Source organism: Garra rufa, chromosome 3 (genome assembly GCF_049309525.1).
Source record: "Garra rufa chromosome 3, GarRuf1.0, whole genome shotgun sequence".
Taxonomy (NCBI): domain Eukaryota; kingdom Metazoa; phylum Chordata; class Actinopteri; order Cypriniformes; family Cyprinidae; genus Garra; species Garra rufa.
Genome location: NC_133363.1, coordinates 45,463,986 through 45,484,690, shown reverse-complemented (window position 1 = coordinate 45,484,690; position 20,705 = coordinate 45,463,986). Strand labels below are relative to the sequence as shown.

General features: G+C 34.9%; 1 protein-coding gene across 1 annotated transcript in view; it reads left to right on the top strand.

The window, feature by feature from the left end:
* The window catches only part of plekha7b (pleckstrin homology domain containing, family A member 7b), a 139,720-nt gene extending 119,834 nt beyond the window's left edge, over nucleotides 1–19,886 (top strand). The window contains exons 17-30 of the mRNA XM_073836627.1: nucleotides 607–756; nucleotides 861–962; nucleotides 2,734–2,899; nucleotides 3,020–3,183; nucleotides 3,268–3,459; nucleotides 3,558–3,660; nucleotides 5,530–5,621; nucleotides 7,437–7,655; nucleotides 9,684–9,866; nucleotides 11,027–11,160; nucleotides 11,662–11,804; nucleotides 15,344–15,501; nucleotides 18,706–18,749; nucleotides 19,015–19,886. Of these exons, the coding sequence (XP_073692728.1) occupies nucleotides 607–756; nucleotides 861–962; nucleotides 2,734–2,899; nucleotides 3,020–3,183; nucleotides 3,268–3,459; nucleotides 3,558–3,660; nucleotides 5,530–5,621; nucleotides 7,437–7,655; nucleotides 9,684–9,866; nucleotides 11,027–11,160; nucleotides 11,662–11,804; nucleotides 15,344–15,486 (1,791 nt within the window). The 3' untranslated portion in view covers nucleotides 15,487–15,501; nucleotides 18,706–18,749; nucleotides 19,015–19,886. The remainder of the gene's footprint in view (nucleotides 1–606; nucleotides 757–860; nucleotides 963–2,733; nucleotides 2,900–3,019; nucleotides 3,184–3,267; nucleotides 3,460–3,557; nucleotides 3,661–5,529; nucleotides 5,622–7,436; nucleotides 7,656–9,683; nucleotides 9,867–11,026; nucleotides 11,161–11,661; nucleotides 11,805–15,343; nucleotides 15,502–18,705; nucleotides 18,750–19,014) is intronic.
* Nucleotides 19,887–20,705: the final 819 nt, after the last annotated feature.

The window sequence follows — 20,705 nt, the reverse complement described above, 5'->3', positions numbered from 1 at the left end:
GTTGTAGCCCAATATATGACCCTGGACCACAAAACCAGTCGGGTATATTTGTAGCAACAGCCAAAAATACATTGTATGAGTCAAAATGATCGATTTTTCTTTTATGCCAAAAATCATTAGGATATTAAGTAAAGATCATGTTTCATGAAGACATTTTGTAAATGTCCTACCATAATATATCAAAATGTAATTTTTGATTAGTAATATGCATTGCTAAGAACTTTTGGACAACTTCAAAGGTGATTTTCTCAATATTTAGATTTCAGATTTTGTTAGTTGTATCTTGGCCAAATATTGTCCTATCCTAAAATCTCAAAAAAATTGTGGTCCAGGTCACATATAGTCTGATTGATTTTGCTATAATAAATACATTTTGACTATAAACAGATTTCAATATGTAATTTAGATATATAAAGCAAAATTACTAAATAAAGCAAAATTTAGACCTCAGTGGAATTCTTTTCAGAATTAATAAATCACAGAGGAAGACAATCATAATCTTTGTACAATTGTTCAGCCCTAGTGTTCTGATGTCTTGGTCCTGAGTGCTAGTTCTTTGTGTAATGTCTTTATCTGCATCCTCTTCTGTTTCTCACCCAAATCTAGGACAAGCTCGAGTCTGTTCTGGATGTTTCCCATCAGCAGATGGAGCAGTACCAGGATCAGCCCGCCCATGCAGAGAAGATCGCCTATCAACAGAAGCTGTTACGAGAGGATGTGGTCCACATCAGGGCGGAGATCTCACAGGTGTCCACGGTGAGGACGCAAACCTGTGTTCAAACTCTTGCAGATGATACCAGAAATGAATATCTATGCAATGCTAATATCGGTTCATTGCACTTGCATTGTATGTTAAACAGGAGATGGAGAACGCTTGGGTAGAGTACAGCCAATTGGAGAGAGATGTGGACAGACTGCGTTCAGCCCTTCAAGACCAGATGACCCACAGTGCCCTCTCTCAGGTCAGAACCAGAGAAAAAAGTCGAAAAATAAGACCCAGCAGTTTTAACTCTTTTATTTATTTATTTTTTAAATCTAAAATGAAGGACAGAAGTCTTTTTTTTTCACTCAAGCCTAAAATTGTATTTCAGCTTTTATCTCTTTAATGCATGCTTCCAAACTAAAGTATCAATACTGTTTGAGCGGCAGAGTGTATCAGAAGATGTTAAACCGTGTCAGCCTCCTTTTCTATTCAGCATGCACCTCTCAGTCCGGTAATTGATAGAGAAAGAACAAAGTGATGAAAGAGATATGGAGCTCTCGGAGCCGCAGTGAAGATCTAATGTCAGTTTTTGATCAGCGTGATAGAGCCGTAAGAACAAGGCATACAGTGTCTAAGATTATTGATTTCTCAAGTGTTTGTGTGAGAGCACACACAGACGCAGTCAATAAATTATGGCTTGTTCTGAAAATACAAATAAGAGAAAAATCCTATCCTTTCTTCAGTGCCCCTTTGAGCTCTAAATTTGCCTCTTAGAAAATCAAAGACAAGCCTTAGGGTTGTCATATTTTTTTAAGAGTGATCGCAGTGGTATGATGGTACTATTCTATTATATTCTGTTCTACTCTAATTTTTAGCTTATAGCTTCTGTTAAAGAAATTGTTCTATATTACATTATATTATATTATACGAGAATCTGAGGGTGCAAAAAAATCCAAATTTTGAGCAAATAGCCTTTAAAGTTTGCCAAATGAAGTTCTTAGCAATGCATATTACTAATTAAAAAATTAAGTTTGGATATATTTATGGTAGGGAATTTACGAAATATCTTCATGGAACATTTTACTTAATTAATCTTAGCTGATTTTTGGCATAAAAGAAAAATCTATAATTTTGACCCGTACAATGTATTTTTGGCTATTGCTACAAATATACCTGTGCTACCTAAAACTTGAACCCTGGTCCCGGGTGACATATTATATACACATGAATGTAATAAAGAAAAATGTATTCCTGAGCATAATATTACATTTATATATATTATTTATATTATTATGAGTTTTTATACGAAGATTTAACTTAATTTCGGTTTATATTTGTGTAACAGGGTTCCTACGGGGTTTGGAAAAGTATGGAATTTGATTTAAATGTTTTCCATGTCTGGAAAAGTATGGAAAAATAAATATTAATATTAAATATTATATATTAAAATTTTAAACTTAGTATATATGACAATGCACACTGATCCACCTATTGTGCCATTAGCCCATTTCATGGTGTGGTTTCTTGGCTACCACAGACTTAAAGAGACTTAGGGCCTTGAAAAATGGCATAATGCCTTAATGAAAGCCAAATTTTATGCAATCAGCCCATTTCGTGTCATGGTTTCTCTGCCGCCAAAGAGGATGTGTTAAATTGAACTACCATAAGAAAAGGCAAATTTTGAGCAAGTAGAGCTCTGTAAATTAATGTGCATCCACGCTCTTTTTTTATTCATGGTAAGATAGCAGTGATGCCATAAAACTAGAAATTGTAACGCGTAAGCATGCAAACAATTCTCATGCTCATGTAAATAGTTTCTCAAAGCATTAGGAAATTTCTTGTGTGCATGTAAAAGTCTTTATTATATTTTTTATTATTATTTATTTTAATTTTTAATTTATGGACTCAGTTTTAGGGATTTGTATGTTGTCACCTTTAGAAAACCAATGAAATGCAACTTTTTTCTGTTTTAATCTGTTTTATTACATTCTAAATGAATAAAAATGATTAAATTGTGTGCTACTGTGCAGCAAGAGAAATCTCAGCTGAGGAAGGAGCTGTGGCGGATCGAGGACGTGCTTGCAGGCCTGAGCTCCAGCAAAGCCAACTACAAAGTGACCATTGACTCTGTGCGGAATCCAGGTGAGAGCGGGCCTCTGCCTGCCATCACCCCCATGCACTGGAACACAGACCGAGGTACTGAGGTCAAACATCATCACACACAAACTCTGCTTACTGCGTACAACTCCTACTAATAATCATTCATGTGTTTTTTGTCTCTATTATGTCGACGGGTGAAATATTTACCTGACCCAGAGAGGAAACTCGTGCCTTCAGTGTCATTGTCCGCAGTGCCTTCACTCTCTGCGAGCCCATCCATGGGTGAACTGAAAGCTGCACAGACTAGCCCCCATCTCAGCCCGGTGCAGTCTACCCAGCAGCCCTTGCAGCTCTCACATACAGTGCACAAGCCAAAATGGGTGAGTGAGTGACACAAAGTAATCAAGATACTCCTTCAGTCCATTTATCTGTATTTATGGACATTTCATGTTTACACAATGCAGCCTGAAGAAGACGCTCCACCCAGACCCCCTCTCCCTCACCTCTACAGTCCAGATGAACACCCCCCGGCTGTGCCCCCTCTCCCCAAAGAGACCTCCGTCATCCGCCACACATCTGTTCGGGGCCTGAAACGACAGTCTGATGAGCGGAAGCGTGATCGTGAGATTGGGCAGTACACAAATGGAGATCATAAGGTTTGTGCCACTCAGTGGTACCCAGATACAGCCAGTTTACATCTGTGTATGTGGTAAAATTCAGTATTGTTCTAAACTCTATTTTTCTGGAATTTTAGGTTGAGATACGAGCGTTCCTGAGTGAGCCTGAACTGCTGGCAGTTGGTGGACAAATTGGGGGCTTGAGCCGTGATAGTGGCTACCAAACTCTACCAAACAGAGGTACACACAGAAATGTAAATGGCAGCCACAGTCTCAGAATCACAGACTCAGGTCTGCACTAGTGTACAATACTTGTTTGAAAAGGTGGATGCGAGGTTTGGTTAATGAAACCACAGTAGAGTTTAGTGATGTTTTGAAAACATTTGCTAGTAAATTGCTTATTTTTACATTGTAGCTTGTGGAGGCACCTCCCAATTTCCATTATTGCTGATGAGAGCAGAAATTTTGACAAATTCTACAAATGTAAAAATCATTCAGGCTATGTAAGAAGCTAGCAGTGAATTTAGCCTTAACATTACAAAGAAGCCAAAAATGTTACAAGTATAATTTTAACTACCATCAGCATGCAGAATGCTGTTTAACATAATGCTGTACATAAATTGAGATAGAAAAGATGGTGCGGTGAAAACATTCATGACTTTCAGAAAAAATGACTGAATTTTCCATTGATGCACTGCCATTCAAATTTAGGGGTCAGTATGATTTTTTAAAGGTATTAATACTTTTATTAAGTAAGTATGCATTGAACCTTTATGGATTTTTTTTTCTATATTTTTACAAAAAAATACATAACTTGCAATTCTGACTTTTTTTCTCACAATCTCACAATTGAATATTATAAAGTAAGAATTGTGACATATAAACTTAAAATGCTGAGAAAAAAACCCTTGAAATTCAGAAAAATAAAGTCACAATTCTGAGAAATGGTCAGAATGGCGTAATATAAACTCACAATTATGAAACAAAGTTACAATTGCGAGATAACTCTGAATTATGATTTTTGTTTTCGCAATTACGTGTTTGTATCTCACAATTCTGACTTTTTTCTCGCAATTCTGATTTTTTTTTATTAGAATTGAGATCTAAACTTGCAATTGCAAGTTATAAAGTCCAATTTTGAAGGAAAAAAAGACCATGTTCTCAAAATTGCAAGTTTATTTCTCACAATTTTGACTTAACTCACAATTCTGAGAAATAATCAGATTTAAACTCATAATTGGTAGTTATAGTCAGAATTGTGAGATATAAATCACAATTTTTTACATTTTTTCTCAGAATTGCGAAATATAAATTCTTACTTTTCTAAGAATTCATTGATATAAGCCCATAATTGCCAGAAATAAAGTCAGAATTGCGAGATTCTAACTTTTCTTGCAATTGCCAGTTTGTATCTCACAATTCTGACTTTTTTCTTGCAATTTTGACTTTCAGAACTGTGAGATATAAACTTGCAATTGCGAGTTATAAAGTCCAGTTTTGAGGGAGAAAAAGACTATGTTCTCAGATTTGTGTTTTTATATCTCACAATTCTGAATTGACTCACAATTGTGTGTAAAAAAAGAATGGCGAAAAGGTAACAGCTATGGGATGTAAACTCGTAATTCTGAGAAAACAAATCAGAATTGTGAGTTTGTCTCACAAAGTCCATTGATTGGAAAAAAGTCAGAATTGCGAGATGTAAACTCGAGATGTGAAATTGCGAGAAAAAAAGTCGCAATTACTTTTTTAAATTTATTATTCAGTGGCGGAAACGGGCTTCCATAAGTAGGTGACTTCTTTCAGAAACATTAAAAAAATGTACAGACCCCAAACTTTTGAATGGTAGTCTGTATATTGCTGGGCATTGTTTGAAGACATATTAAAAGTAGTAAAATATGTGCTAAGAGAGTCCACATGACCAAAAGTGCTCATACTGTAGCTTAAGAAACACTTAAGCAAGCATACCAAATCTTAACATGACATCAGGCTGCTCAGTGGGCAGCAATAATTGTTGAAAATTAACCAAGAATGAACACCAAGCTCAGAATTTTAGAAAGCATTTCCTAAGAAACCTAAAAGATTTATCTAATCCAGTTCAACTTCTGCTAGGCTTGACAGTCTCATCTTCAAGACTGAACCAGTCATCAAACATTTCATCATTTGTCACCCTCAGAAGAGGACTCACCACCACAAGCTTGAAGGTAGGAAGCCAAAGAAGTCCTGAAAGTGTCTATTGAAAGGCAGGGGGGCATAAAGGGTCTGTAATAGTTTGCTTTGGCAGAGCTGACAAGCAGCAGGTTGATTAGATGCAGCAGCAGTACAAACCGCTGAGCACATGAAATAAAAGCAGCCAGTGTGGGCTTGGGCCAGACTGTACTTTGCGAATGAATTACTGCGGTGGTGTTGCCATGCGGACTGTGAACACAGTGTGTGTCTCCCACCCTGATGGATTCATGCAGAAAATGTTAACAGAAATGAGCACAGCAGAGCTTCAAAATGAACTCCTCTATTCCTGATACTTTTTTTTCTGCCTTATTTTCTCCTTCTGCCTCACTCGTTCTGACTGTTTTACATTCATTAATAACAACACACTTCATACAAAAAAATAAATAAAGTGCATTAAGTTTGTTATAAATGGCTATAAAATATATAGTTTTAAGGTATACTGTAAATATGATTACATTTACACAACTAATTAAGATTTTGGAGGTCAGTAAGATTTTATAATGTTTTTGAAAGGAGTCTCTTATGCTCTCCAATAGAGAGCACACTGCATTTGTATGATAAAAAAACATAAAAATATGAATATTCTGAAGTATTATTACTATTTAAAGTAACCGTTTTCTATTTAAAATGGAATTTATTCCTCTGATGGCAAAGCTGAAATTTCAGCATCAATATTCCAGTTTTCAGTGTCACAAGATCTTCAGAAATCATTCTAATATGCTGATTTGGTGCTTAAGAAATATTTATTAGTATTATCAAAGTCGAAAACTATATTTTTGAGAAAACTGTGATATATTTTTTCAGGATTCTTTGATACATAGAAAGTTCAAAAGAACAGCATTTATTTGAAATAGAAATCTTCTGATCAATTTAATTTCTGAATCCTTGCTGAATAAAAGTTAGTTTCTTTTTCAAAAACATACTCACTACAAACTTTTGAATAGAAATGTAATTAAAAATGGGATTCACACTGTATAACTCGGAATGTCATGGAATTTGCCAAATTTTGGATGAATAAATCAAACTGAAGTCTTTACACTTAAATCAAAACATGATATGGACTAGTGTATGAGAATATTAATCTGCAAAATACTATTTAAATATGAATCCTACATGAATGAATGGCGCAAACAACCAAAAACTATTGTCATATCATTTACAAACAGAAACTTAAAGGCCTTTTACGACAAGCTGTCAAAATAAAAGTTTGGTTTAACTTGAAGAAACTCTGACAGAAATATATTACTAGTAATGATAGTACCACTTCTGGTAATATTTAATTAGAAAAACATTATTTTTAAGGAATATTTACCAGAAGTACCAGGAATGTAAATGCACAACACAGTATTTCTGAAAAGAAAGAAGAAGAAATAAAATGATAATAGGTCTTGATTTTATAAAAATCAATTATTTAATGATCCTTTTGATTATTAAAATTTAATGAAACCATTCATTTTAATTCAGTAAATAAATGAAAATCACAGAATTTGGTAAAAATAAAACTGAATGTAAGAAAAAAGTAAAACGTATTTCATAGGGCCTTAAAAATGGAATTTTTGTTAAACTTTTAATAAATTGCAGTTAAATTGTGCAAGTTTCATGATTAAAATGAATTAGACATGCTTTTTGATTGATAAACATTAAAACAGAGTCTCATTTTCCTCTTTTCTTTTTCCTTCTTCTGTCTTTTGCAAATTGTTCACATTTGTCTTTTAGATTTTTCTCTCTCCACACTGTTCTCTGGTGCGCCTTGTTTCAGCGTTATTAACACATCCACTGGTGTCTCCTAGGAGAGACCAAAGAGTGCCTTGGAGCGGCTTTACTCTGGGGAGCCCACGCAGCAGCGCGGCCGCATGAGCGCCGAAGAGCAGCTAGAGAGGATGAAGCGTCACCAAAAGGCTCTGGTACGGGAGCGCAAGAGAACGCTCAGCCAGGGCGAGCGGCAGGCATCCTCATCTCGTGGCTCCTCCACCTCCACATCCAGACCTGTGTCTGCAGACCTAGGATCAGTACGTTAGAGCACAGTGACACATATTATCCTCCAGAGAGAACTGTCACCCCGACATAAATGCACATTCAGCTATTTACACTGATTAGATGGACAACTGTAAGATTTGGTGTTAACATGATCAGCATTTTACTCAAGTAGTGTTTGCTGCAGGTAAGTGGGTACGTGGGAGGTGTTGCAGAAGGAGATGTGAGAGATTTTATCATATGTGGTTGGGCCACAGAATAAGAACAGATGGGAGTTATGCTATTTATGCCAATGAAAGACATGGACTAATGTGTTTAGAGGATTAATAAGGAAAGTTGATATGCTACTGCTCTTTTATGAGTGTTTAATTTTAACCTTGGGATGTGGATCCTTTAGGGGCAGCTCCCTTGTTCATCTAGGAAAGTGAATCAAAGTAGTGTGCTTTTACTTGGGAGTCTTTGAATAGGCAAAAGCCAACACTAACATCAAAATGCTCTTTTAACCTCTCTATAACAAAAACCTAATGCTCAAAGCTGGAAATGAGGTCTGCTGTATTAGTGGGCTCATCAACTAAACTAAATTTCAAGCACAAGCTCTCAAACCTTTTAGCTGTTCATTACTCAACCTGCAATAATTATAGCATAACTAAAACGTGAAACCAGACTCTGTTGTGCTTACCTCACTCATTTATTCTTTTGTTTTACACTAATTTCACCCAGTTTCGCTTTTCACATCCAGCTTTCTAATAATAAGTCTTACAAAATCTGCAAATTCATTTTTGTGTCTGATTTGAGTGCTCAGAATAAATTACATGTTTCTACAAAGCATGATTTTAAAACCCAGTTTAGCTTATCTAAATACTTTTATAATTTTACTCCTTGTTTTACCAAAATGTATTGAGTGTGTACACAATGAATGGCCTGGGTAATATATGAATGACTTATGTGTTTATAATTGTACTACTTACTGAGCATGTTTTTATTTAATCACTTGTACATTTATAATAATATAACAGCGGATTGTAGCATACTTCGCAAAAAGGAAATCAATTGCACAGCTCTGTTTTCTTTATCTTTTATGTAGATTTCAGAAAATAAACACTTTGCTAGTAAAAAGGTAAAAGAAGGCAGTTGTTCTTTTTCTGTCTACTGTGAATGTGAAACCACAGTTTATTTCACGACACACTGGTTTATTTTCTTTCCAGTAAGCACAATAAAGCCTGGGAATGAAGCATGTAAATGAAATCACAGATGGAGCTTTTTATTGCATCTTTCTTGGTTTGCAGGAGTGCTGTACGCTACGGTTTGAGAGCTTGAACATGAGATACTTCAAACGCAATCAGTCCAATCACTTGTACATGGTACAGAGGTACAGGAGCGCACTGGGACAATATACCATTACGCTCAAGGTTGCAGTTTAACACAGTATTGAGCATGTTTTTTTTGTGCAGGGCTGTCCTCTTTGAATGTTTTACTTCATGTACAAAAAATTAATGTTAGATGTGTACTACATATGTAACCCGGGACCACAAAACCAATCATAAGGGTCAGTTTTTTTTAAATTTAGATTTATACTTCTGAAAGTTAATACATAGGTTTTCCATTAATGTATGGTTTGTTAGGATAGGACAGTATTTGTCCGAGAGGTCTGAGGGTGCTGAGGTTTTGAAATATTTACAGTAGGAAATTTACAAAATATCTTCATGGAACATGATCTTTACTTAATATCCTAATGATTTTTTGGCATAATAAAAAATGTATAATTTTAACTAATACAATGTATTGTTAGCTATTGCTCAAATATACCTGTGCTACTTAAGATTGGTTTTGTCGTCCAGGATCACATATGTGGTTCAGGTGGTTTTGAGAACAAAAAAACAATCTTAGTTAAAATCTGTCACATCTGTCCCAGAGCAACTTGAAATTATGTTTTACACTTTACCTGTCTAGTAAACCAGGAGAGGACTGTTTCAGAACCAAAATATTACATTTTCCTCTCCCGAGTTGGAGTTGTCTGATGTTTAGATCGGCTGTCTCAGGGCTTTGTGTTTGTGTGCCTTTAGTGGAGGAGAGAGCAGGACTTTGATTTGCAGCTTCTGGAGCGGGCCGTGCAGGGTGAAGAGAGACCAGTCGAGCACAAAGAGAGACAGCGCTCTCACTCAGACGAATGGCTCACCCTAAGCAGCACACCCATGAGAGAACTGGATATGGAGCCTCTGGATTACCAGCTGGATCTCAGTAAAGAGGTAACCCTACAGTTTAAAGGGATAGTTTAACCCCCCAAAAAAGAAGATTCTGACATAATTTCTGGGTTGTGTGGAACAGATAAGCCTCCGTCACTATGCACTTTTGTTTTATGGAGAAAATATGCAGTAAAAATTAATGTTCCGTGAGACTGTCAGTGCTTAAAATACTGCCTAAATTCTCCTTTTCTGCTCTGAAAGTTGTGCACGTTTGAAATCACTTGAGAGTAAATCCAGACAGAGTTTTTATTTTTGGTTGAACTGTTCTGAGTTTAATGGGCAAAACATCAGTTATAAAGTACTGTTGAATGTTATTTTAATATAAGGCAATTGTTTTGCCTTTGATTGTTTCATATTATATAAAATGTAGGCTTTTTACTTTAAGACAATATAAAATTATTAAGCTAAAGAAAATATTAAACTTAAAATGTTGGACATTTAATTTCAGAATTAAAGGATTAAATGATAGTTCATTTCCAGAATAAAAATTCCCTGATAATTTACTTACCTCTATGTCATCCAAGATATTCATGTTTTTCTTTAGTCTAAAAGAAATTAAGGTTTTTGAGGAAAACATTCCAGGACTTTTCTTCATGTAGTGGACTTCAGTGGGAGAGGATGGGTTGATGGTCTAAATTGCAGTTTCAGTGCAGTTTCAAAGGGCTCTACACGATCCTAGCCAAGGAATAAGGGTCTTGTCTAGCAAAACAATCAGTCATTTTCTAAAAAAAAAAAAAAAAAAAAAATGTATATACTTTTTAACCACAGATAGTTGTCTCGCACTAGCTTGACTTCACACATTACGTAGCCATGTTGGAAAGGTCACCAACCCAGTTTTTACAAAGCAAACATACAAAGAAAGTCAAACGCCCTCTACAAAAAAGGTTTAACAATGATGTAGTTGAAGTTTTTTTGAAGTTGAAGGAGAAAGATGGAGTTTTAGACTATTTTGCATTGAAGTACACATTTTAATCCACTGTATGGAGAAAAATCCTGGAATGTTTTCCTCAAAAACCTTCATTTCTATTCGACTGAAGGAAGAAAGACATCTTGGATGACATGGGGGTGAGTAAATTATCAGGACATTTTTAATTCTGGAAGTTAACTAATCCTTTAAGCGATTGATGGTGTGTGTGTGTGTTTGGTCTCAATGTTTTTTTTAGCTGGCAAAGCCACAAAAGGTGGCCATCCCTGAGCGCTACGTGGACCTGGATCCAGAGGAGCCCCTCAGCCCTCAGGAAATGGAGGCCAGACATCGTAAAGTGGAACGAATCAAGAGCATTCTGGCTAAGTCTAGGTACTGGCAGATCCGTCTTATTTAACATAGCTGCTCTTAGAGTCATGTTTATAGATGTTTTCTTGCCATTATATACACTACCATTCAAACGTTTGGCCTTTGTAAGTATCTTATACTCACAGAGGGTGCAATTATTCAAAAATACTGTAAATAATACTGTAAAAACAATAATATTGTGAAATATTATTACAATTTAAACACACTTCTATTTAAATTACCTTTAAAATGTAATTTATTATTGTCATAGAGCTTCAGTGTCACATGATCCTTCACAATTCGTTCTAATGTGCTGAAAAACGTTTATTTGAAATAAAAACATTAACATTGTAAATATCTTTACTGTCACTTTTGATAAATTTCATGAATTCTTATTAAATAAGAAAATATTGATTTCTTTTTTAAAAGTTTCAAAATGAGTTAATCTACTGACCCCAAAAAACTTTCATTACACTTTTCTCTGAAAGTTTACTCTTTTCTCTATTTTTTGTGTGTGTGTATAAGTGTCCAGAATATACCTCCTCCAGCAGCAGTAGACAAGCCGGTGCTGCCAGACATAGACTTGGCTCTACAGGAGCAAGAGAGAATCATCACCATGTCGTACGCCTTAGCATCAGAGGCCTCGCTCAAGAGCAAACAAGTGGCAGGTAAACTAACCAGCAGGATTACTTCTAAATCTGAACTGCTTACTTTTAACTATTACTGATTATTATTACTGATTCCTGAAATTATCTAGTTAATACACTTCTTTTTGTATGGAAGCACATACATGACATTTTCAAGTCAATGCACAGTAAATTAGTTTTTTGTTGGAAATGACTTGTTGTTAAAAGCTCAAATTCTGTTAAATGCCAAGAGCAAGGACAGGGAGTTTAACGTGCACAATACATGTTACGATAGGCTAAGGACGATGAACAAGAGTACAATCAACAGTTCACACCTTTGTGAGTGCCAGAGCTCCATTTGAATAGATTAATTTCAGATATGCTTCGCAGTACACCTTGTCAAGTTCAAATACTCTGAAAAGATCAAGGTAAATGTGAAGAAAACGCTTCAAAAATAGTTATTTGTAATGCAAATCTGACAGCGTCAATAAAGCTTCCTAAATCATCACGCTGACAACTACGACTTAACTGTGAGTATTGGGAGAAACGGTTCACCCTGTTTCAAAACATCAGCGTTGAAGGCGTGATGAGGAAGAAGAAAGAGCAAAGCCAAGCCTATCAACCGCAACGTTAATAACTGAACATTATTCCTTATTAGCGCAGATCTGACGAGTAAAGATGCTTGCTAATTGGGAGACATGTCGGATCTTTCAGGCTGGGAGGAATCTCTTGATGAGGCCATTTTTTTCAGAGCCGATCAATGACCCAGTTGAATATGCACTGGGGCTTGTTCACTCTGCATCCCGTGGCAGCACTTTGAACATCTTTCTGAACTGGCATAAAAGCACACCATCGTTTCATCTTTACTTCTTACAGAGGCCTCACTCACTCTGCCAGGTCTAACCTTCAGACAGGGAGCAGCGTGTCTCTCTTAGTCACACAGATTTACAGTCAATTCGTCCTGACGTGATGGATCATAATGTGTGAGGCCGTATGGCGTAGTCAACAATTATCTCAGCGTTTCCATTGGAGAACATGTCAGAATACCTTATGTGAGGGATCTCATCTGTGAAGGCAGGTCAGGGTTTTGATCACCCACAGCACCACTTTGTGCATTTATTTTGAGTTTATGAGAGCAGAAATCAACTAAAATAGTCAGAGCTGTGGCATGTAAGTGCATTCTCTTAACAAATTGAATTGTGGTGCTCATGAAGGCGACACGCTTCGGCTTAAGGTGTTTCCTGGTTCCACTAACCCTCTGTTTGTTTTTGTCATATCTATTCTATTCTATAGAAATTATAGAAAAGGCCAAAAAATGTTGCTTAAACTGATACCAACTGGTCTAAACTGCTTAAAGGGATAGTTCACCCCATAATGAAAATTCTGTTATTTATTCCTCACCATCGTGTCGTTTCAAACACATAAGACCTTTCATTTTTGAAACACAGATTAAGATATTTTTGATTAAATCCAAGAGATTTCTGACCCTGCATAGACAACAAAAACTGTTCTCGTAGCTTCATTAAATTATGGTTGAACCACTGATGTCACATGGATTATTTCTAAGTCCTTACTACCTTTATGGGCCTTGAACGTGGTAGAAACCGTTGCCATTTATGCAGGGTCAGAAAGCTTGGATTTCATCAAAAATTTGTTAATTTGTGTTCCGAAAATGAACAAAGGTCTTGCGGTTTTAGAACGAAATGAGGGTGAGTAATTAATATCAGAATTTTTGGGTAAAATCTCTTTAAGGTAGACTACCAGCTGGAGAAGCCAAGCACATCCTGGTTAAAGCTGGTTGACCACCTTGGTTAAAGAAATAATTGCCCAAAAATGAAAATGCGTATGGGCACTGAGGATTTCAAGCTTTAAATGTATGCAAAAACACCATCTAGGTGGTCCATGTGACTTGTGTGCTATATTCCTAAACTTCTGAAGTCAAATGAAGAGCAGAAGAAAATAATTATTAGCTGAGAGTATTCCTCTTCAGTGAGCTGTTAAAGGGATAGTTTACCCAAAAATGAAAATTCTGTAATTAATTATTCACCCTCATATTGTTCCAAACCTGCAAGACCTTTGTTCATCTTTGGAAGACAAATACAGATATTTTTGATGAAATCAGGGAGCTTTTTGACCCTCCATAGACAGAAAAACAACTGACACTATCAAGGCCTAAAGAAGTAGTAAGGACATCGATAAAATAGTCCATCTGACATCAGTGTTACGAGACATCATAAACTTACGAGAATATCTTTTGTGCGCAAAGAACACAAAAATAATGACTTACTTCAACAATTTCCACTGATGTCACATGGACTATTTTAGTGATGTCTTTACTACCTTTTTGGCCTTGAATGTGGTAGTTGCTTTGCTGTCTCAGGGTCAGAAAGCTCTCAGATTTTATCAAAAATATCTTAATTTGTGTTCCGATGATAAGGTCTTACTGGTTTTGAACGACATGAGGGTGAGTAATTAATGACAGAATTGTTGGGTGAACTATCCCCTTTAACCACTGCAACTGGATCATTGAGTCAGTGAGCTGAACTTGAGAATCAGATGATTCAGATTCAGACCAGTTTTGTGAACTGGATCATCTAATTCACTGAAAATATACCACTGTTTGAAAGATTGGGCTTGGGAAGATTTTAAGTCTATTTAAAAGTTTTTAGTCTATGATAACTTTGCTTTTTCCAGAATTCTTTGATGAATAAATTTCAGAAGAAAAAACATTTAATTTAAATACAAGGTAAAACTATTAATTTCATTTAAAAACAGGTGCCCAAGTCAAAAGTTGTACTGCTATTTAATTATGGACTCCAAGGAGAGCTAGTACAAAATATTTTTTAATGAATAAAAGTTTTTCCTCACTTACAGTTATCCTATGGCTTTAAATGTGATTGTTAATATCACCTTCATGACACTTTTATGGTCCGTATCCTTCCTGTTTGAAAACATAAAATGTTTAAAAGGTCCTCCTTTGTGTTACTTTAAAGAATGTACATCACACAGGTTTGTAATGGCATGAAGGTGAAGAATGATGAAAGAATTTTTGGTTCCACTTTATATTAGATGGCCTTAACTAGTACTTACATTTAAATTAATAATTTGATACAATGCACTTATTGTGTATATACATGTTTTTACATTCTACTTATATTTTGAAAAATACCTGCATTTAATTACATCTGTAATTCATTTCTGTAATTACATTTATAAAATTACACTGTTAACTCATCCCTTACACCTTAACCCACCCTTAAACCTACCCATACCACCAAATCCGTCCCTAACTTTACTCTATCTTACCTCAATAACAGCAAAAGTGTTTTGCAATGCAATATGAACACAATAAGTACATTGTACTAAGTACATAGTAGTTAAGGCCACTTTATAAAAAGTGGGACGATCTTTTTTATTTTTTAAATTTTTTGGATGAATATCCCTTTAGATGTCGCCAGCTTGATGACCTCAGATCGCTTTTGTAGTATGTACTCACAAATAGTAGTTTGTAGTGTGTAGTACCAATTAACTGTCACTAGCTTTCTGTGTGTTACTACACTCTGTTCCTGTTTCTGCTTCAGCCTCACCGCCGGTTAACAGTCCCACCTCACTCCCTCAACCTCCACCACCTCCTCCTCTTCCTCCCCCTGCTCCTGTTGCCGTCTCTACGGCTCAGTCTGCTCCCCCTCCCCTGAGTAATGGAATTCACTACACCTTTGTCTAATCAGAGAAAAACAAAGTAAGAACTAACTGCTAATCGTTTAGCAGGCAAATGTGCTTTTGCTAATTGTTCCCTGTGTGTTTTGGCACCTTTTCTGTCTGCATGCTGCATGATTGTGCTTCATCAGGGCTTGTGCTGTAGTATTTTGTAACTTCGTGAGTAGCATAGATTGCCCCCCCCCCCCCCCCCAACAACTGCTTCCACATCTGGAGATCGAGAGGTGTGTGAATTGTGTGCAAATTGGCTTTTTGTCTGCTGATAAGCCTAAAAAGCCATAAACAAATGCTGTCTTTTGTGAATTCTTTGTAATTAACAAAGACTCAGGGCATCACTAAGGCAGCACATGCTGTTGTGTTGCCAAACACAACTTGCTTTGCCATCTGTAATCTCCAAACAGCTTTGGTGTTTTGATATCTGTGACTCACTGAAATAAATAACAGAATGGCAGTCAGGGTTTTATGAAAAACACAGCCCTTCGTTTTTGGACACTTTATATGTGTGTGCATCTCTCCAGAGAGCATGACCTCCACCTGCATTGTGTGTTCTGCTTCCTAGCATGCCCCAAATCAGTAAACTGCTATGATTTTCCATTTGAGTTATTATATTCAGTATATGAGACACTGTTCACAAATATGGTACACTTTTAGGTTTTGGTAAAGAAGTTTACTTCCAGAACAAAAATTTACAGATAATTTAATCACCCCCTTGTCATCCAAGATGTTCATGTCTTTCTTTATTTAGTCATAAAGAAATTCTTTTTTGAGGAAAAAATTCAGGATTTCTTGTTTACAAAGTGAACATGCAAAGATCAAAGAAGATAATTTTGAATATATTATATTATGTACCATTATCTAACATTTAAATAAACCTAGCATGAAAATTTAGCTAGTTAACTAACTAAACTGAACTACAGACCTCCTACTGAGTGACAGTACATTATTGTTACTTTTACAAAACGAAACCATCTAGCTGCTGTATACAGTATATATTAGTGCTGTCAAAATAAGCCCATTAGCATGAAAAATATGTCATGGAACAATAAGGAAACTGACAACATGCCAACAGACAGAACAAGTTACTTCAGGTATGAAACAAGGTCTTAGCTTTCAAATTTTGTCATTTTTTAAAAGAAATTCAAACAGTAAATACAGTTTTGTGGCTTTTATTGTGTCGTGACATTACTGTATTGCCTTAGTTGAAACGGCACGTGAACCGATCGTCTTTACATGTTTACTTAGAGTACGAAATAAACATGAATGAACATCAGAACATATTTTATTATAACTGTGAAAAGACGTCTATATAGTTTTCAGGTTTAAGTCCACCTAAGTAAATTTACTCTTCTGTCTGATTTGTTTGTCAGGCAAAATGGCAGAATCAGCGTTATGATTGGTCAGATCGCCTGTCAATCAATCTCTTTGCTAAGGGTCAATTGCACCCACAAATGCGGCTGTGCGTGCTGTAGCCTGTATCATTTCATATTAAAGCACAAATGAAACTACAAGCATGCTTGTCAGATCCACATCATGTTCAGCAGCTGCAGCTCTTAAAGTAATAGCAGCCAAATAACCTAAAAACCCAGCTGCTGTGATGTCTGTTAATCGAAGACCAAAGCAAAAAAGGAAATTAATCTTTTTTTTTTTTTTTTTTTTTTTAGTTTTAAGGATTCATCCATATTTAATTTAGAATTTAGTGGTTGTTAACTTTATTCAATTTCTGTATATTTCCTACTTGCTAAAGGGCACAGGCAAATAATGGGTTTATGTAAAGATTGTTTTTAATGTTCGCTTAAGGGGAGACACTGCAGGCAAAAACACTTTTTTCATGCACCTGTCAAATTTGAGATTGTGGGCTTTTTGGTTTTTCATGAAGTGTTTTTTTTTTTAGACTAGTGGAAAGAAAACACCCAAAAAACACTGTTAAGTGTTTCTTTTTATAGCACTTTATCTATTTGTGTCAATAGGTTTCAATTACAATACACATTTTTAAAGCCGGTTTCTCAAAATGAGTTTTGTCTCCTACACTGAGCCATAAATCTCCACTTCAGTAACACTTACACACACCAAAACTTTACTTTTTTTTATTTCTGTCTATATCCTGAAGGTTTTTACAGAGGGATTTGTTCTTATATAATTTGCTTGATTTTATACATTTTATTCCCCAAAAAATGAAAAAAAAAAAAAAAATAGTGTTTCCTGTCTGTTCAAAAAATTAAACAAGAATTTTGAAACTAACTTCATCCAGTGTTCAGATTTTTGTGCTAGAAATGTATGCAAATTAGCGCATATTTCATTAAATAATGCCTCATTTGCATATTTAAACCTAACATTTTAGAAAACTTGTAATACAAAAAATGTTTGCAGTTATCAATGTAATCAATCAACTGGGTAAGTAAAGTCATAACTGTTAGTTAATTTGTTACCCTATTCACATGCAGTGTCTCGCCTTAAATTAGAAGTTATTTTTTAAAGTCTATTAAATAAAATTGATAGTACTCAATTATACTGTAATGTTGAAGGGCTATAGTCAATGGTTAAATATTAGGAAAAACAACAATTTCCTAGAGATGTCTGTAAAATTGGTATCAAGGATACTTGCCTTCAATCCTAAAAAAAAATGAACAAATATTAAAAATATACTGTTTTGGATTTGATTAAAAGTGAAATTATTGTAATATAAAAGTATATTTAAAAAAACTTTAATGTTAGGTGGGATAAATCGCGACTGATCACGATTAATTCCATAAAAACGTGCAATCAATTAGTTGTTGTTTTTTTTAATTGATTGACAGGCCTATATAAATAATAAAAAAATATTTGAATAATAATATAAAATATCCTGCTAGAAAACAACAAAATCATATGCATTAGCATTTTAAACTATATTCATGTCCTAAATATCATGAAAAAGTTAAATTGAATAGAAAACAAAACACCAACAAATATTTAGGTTTTTTTTTAATCTTCTGCCATATTTTGTAGCGTTTGTGGACAGTGCCATGATTATATTACGCTGTATGTAAAATATGAGTCAGTGCATAACTCTACATTTAATTTGTTTATTAGCCAATCGATTTAATCACTGAATGCCTGAGCTGGCCGTGTTAATCTGCTGTTTCAGCAGCATTTGTATGAAAGTGAGCGGCACGGTGTATGTGTCATGCACATGCATGTGTTGAAGTGTGTTTAACTCAGCATTTTCTCTATGTAACATGCTGCACAGAGAGAAGGAGGGTGGAAAGTGTTTACCTGTCTACTATTAGTAAGGTAATTCTTGGGTTGAAGACTACACTGAAAAAAAGTGGTGTTGCAACAGTTTTCTCTCAGGAATTGCTAGTAAATTTCAGAAATATTTACTAAGTAACATTAAATTAAATGTGAAATTGTATTTGGAACCTTACAACTTTTTTTCTGTTTTAGCACTGAAGAATAGTACGCTCTTATGTGTGGGTCTTTTTTCACTGTATTGTGTTGTTTTGTTTTACTTTATTTCTTCACATTTCACATCTCTCCCTCTTTATCTCTTTTCCAGCCAAAGCTGTGTCTGGATATTGAGGTGCTGTCACATTCTGAAAACCCCACTAGTGGTGGACAAACTTAAACTCAGCTTATCGAATCACATCGCTCACATTTAGAGATGACGTTAGCGCACTTTTGGACTCACATGGGAACTCACTCCTGAAATGCATTTTTGTAGAGCTATTATTTGATATGGACTTTTTGCTGTGGAAACTGCTGTGCATATGCTGTACAAAATCTAACCATGATAACCCAGATATAGAGAGCCATTTTATATACATTACTGCACTTTTAATATGCACCGTATTGTAGAGAACATTTAAAGCTCATGTTTTACTTCTCAAGGCAAGACAGATGTTTGGACAGAGTTCAGTTTGAAAACAACGGTAACGTAATGACTAAAAAAAAAGTATTATTCATGTGTATTCGTGCATTGTGAACATGAAGGGTACAAAAATGTCAAATGTCGATTGTATTTTGTCAATTCAGATGATATTCTTACACCAAATCACTTGAAATATTATTTTTATGTATCCAGCACTGCCAGTTTCCAGTTAGCTTGCCAAATGCATTTTATTTTTGTTGACAAAGGTAAGAAAAAAATAACATTAAATAATATTTTCAGACAGGATTTGTGGGGAAGGGGTTGGGGAGGGATATGCCACATACTTTTTTTAAAGAAACTGTAAATATTAAAGATGTTAACAAGCTTTTTGTCTTTTATTCTGTTTGTGTTCTTAAAGAATGAAGGAGAGAAAAGAATTTCACGTTTTTCAGCTGCAGAAGAAAGTGATGTCAAATAAGGAATTTATGAAATGATTCAGAGGTTTTACATTTGCATCGCATTATAAGCAGTCATCAACTCCAGTCTCACAAAGTAATTCGATAAAATACATTTTGTGAATATCTTCTATCTCACCTTGTGTTTTATTCCCTCCATACATATTCAGTTGAAAGAATACGAATAAAAGAATAAAATATAAGGACATGAAGAGAGAGCATACTTTTCGAAATTCCTTTTCCATGTATGTTCTGTAACAACCTCTTATTTTTTATACAGAACAAAGGTTTATTGCAGATAATGTGAAATGTGCTCTCATCATTGCTTCAAGGATTTCCTTTAAAATGTGCATTAAGTGTTTTGACCTCTTTGTTATATTGTGTTTTAAAGAGCTTTCTATTTTTTTTTCATTTAGAGTGTGTATAGACACAGACATATTTCCCCATTTTATTTTATAAAAATATATTAATGTTATATATTTAGCATTTAATATAGATTTTATTTCAATATATGCTTTATAGTATTTATACACACACACACACACACACACATATAGTGTAGATTCTTGTACACATATATGTATATACGTGTATGTGTGTATATGGATATATATGTAAATAGACACATATTTCCCCATTTTTAATGTTTAATCAAAATATATATATTAGTTATTTCATATATTCAGAATTTAATATAGATTTTATTTTAATATATATATTGTATATAGTCATACACACACACAGCCATATATATGTGGGTGTGTATACACTACCGTTTAAAAGTTTAGGATCAGTAAGATTTTTAACGTTTTTTTAAAGGGATCTCTTATGCTCATCAAGTCTGCATTTATTTGATCCTAAATACAGAAAAAAAAACTGTAATATTGTGAAATATTATTGCAATTTAAAACACCAGTTCTCTAT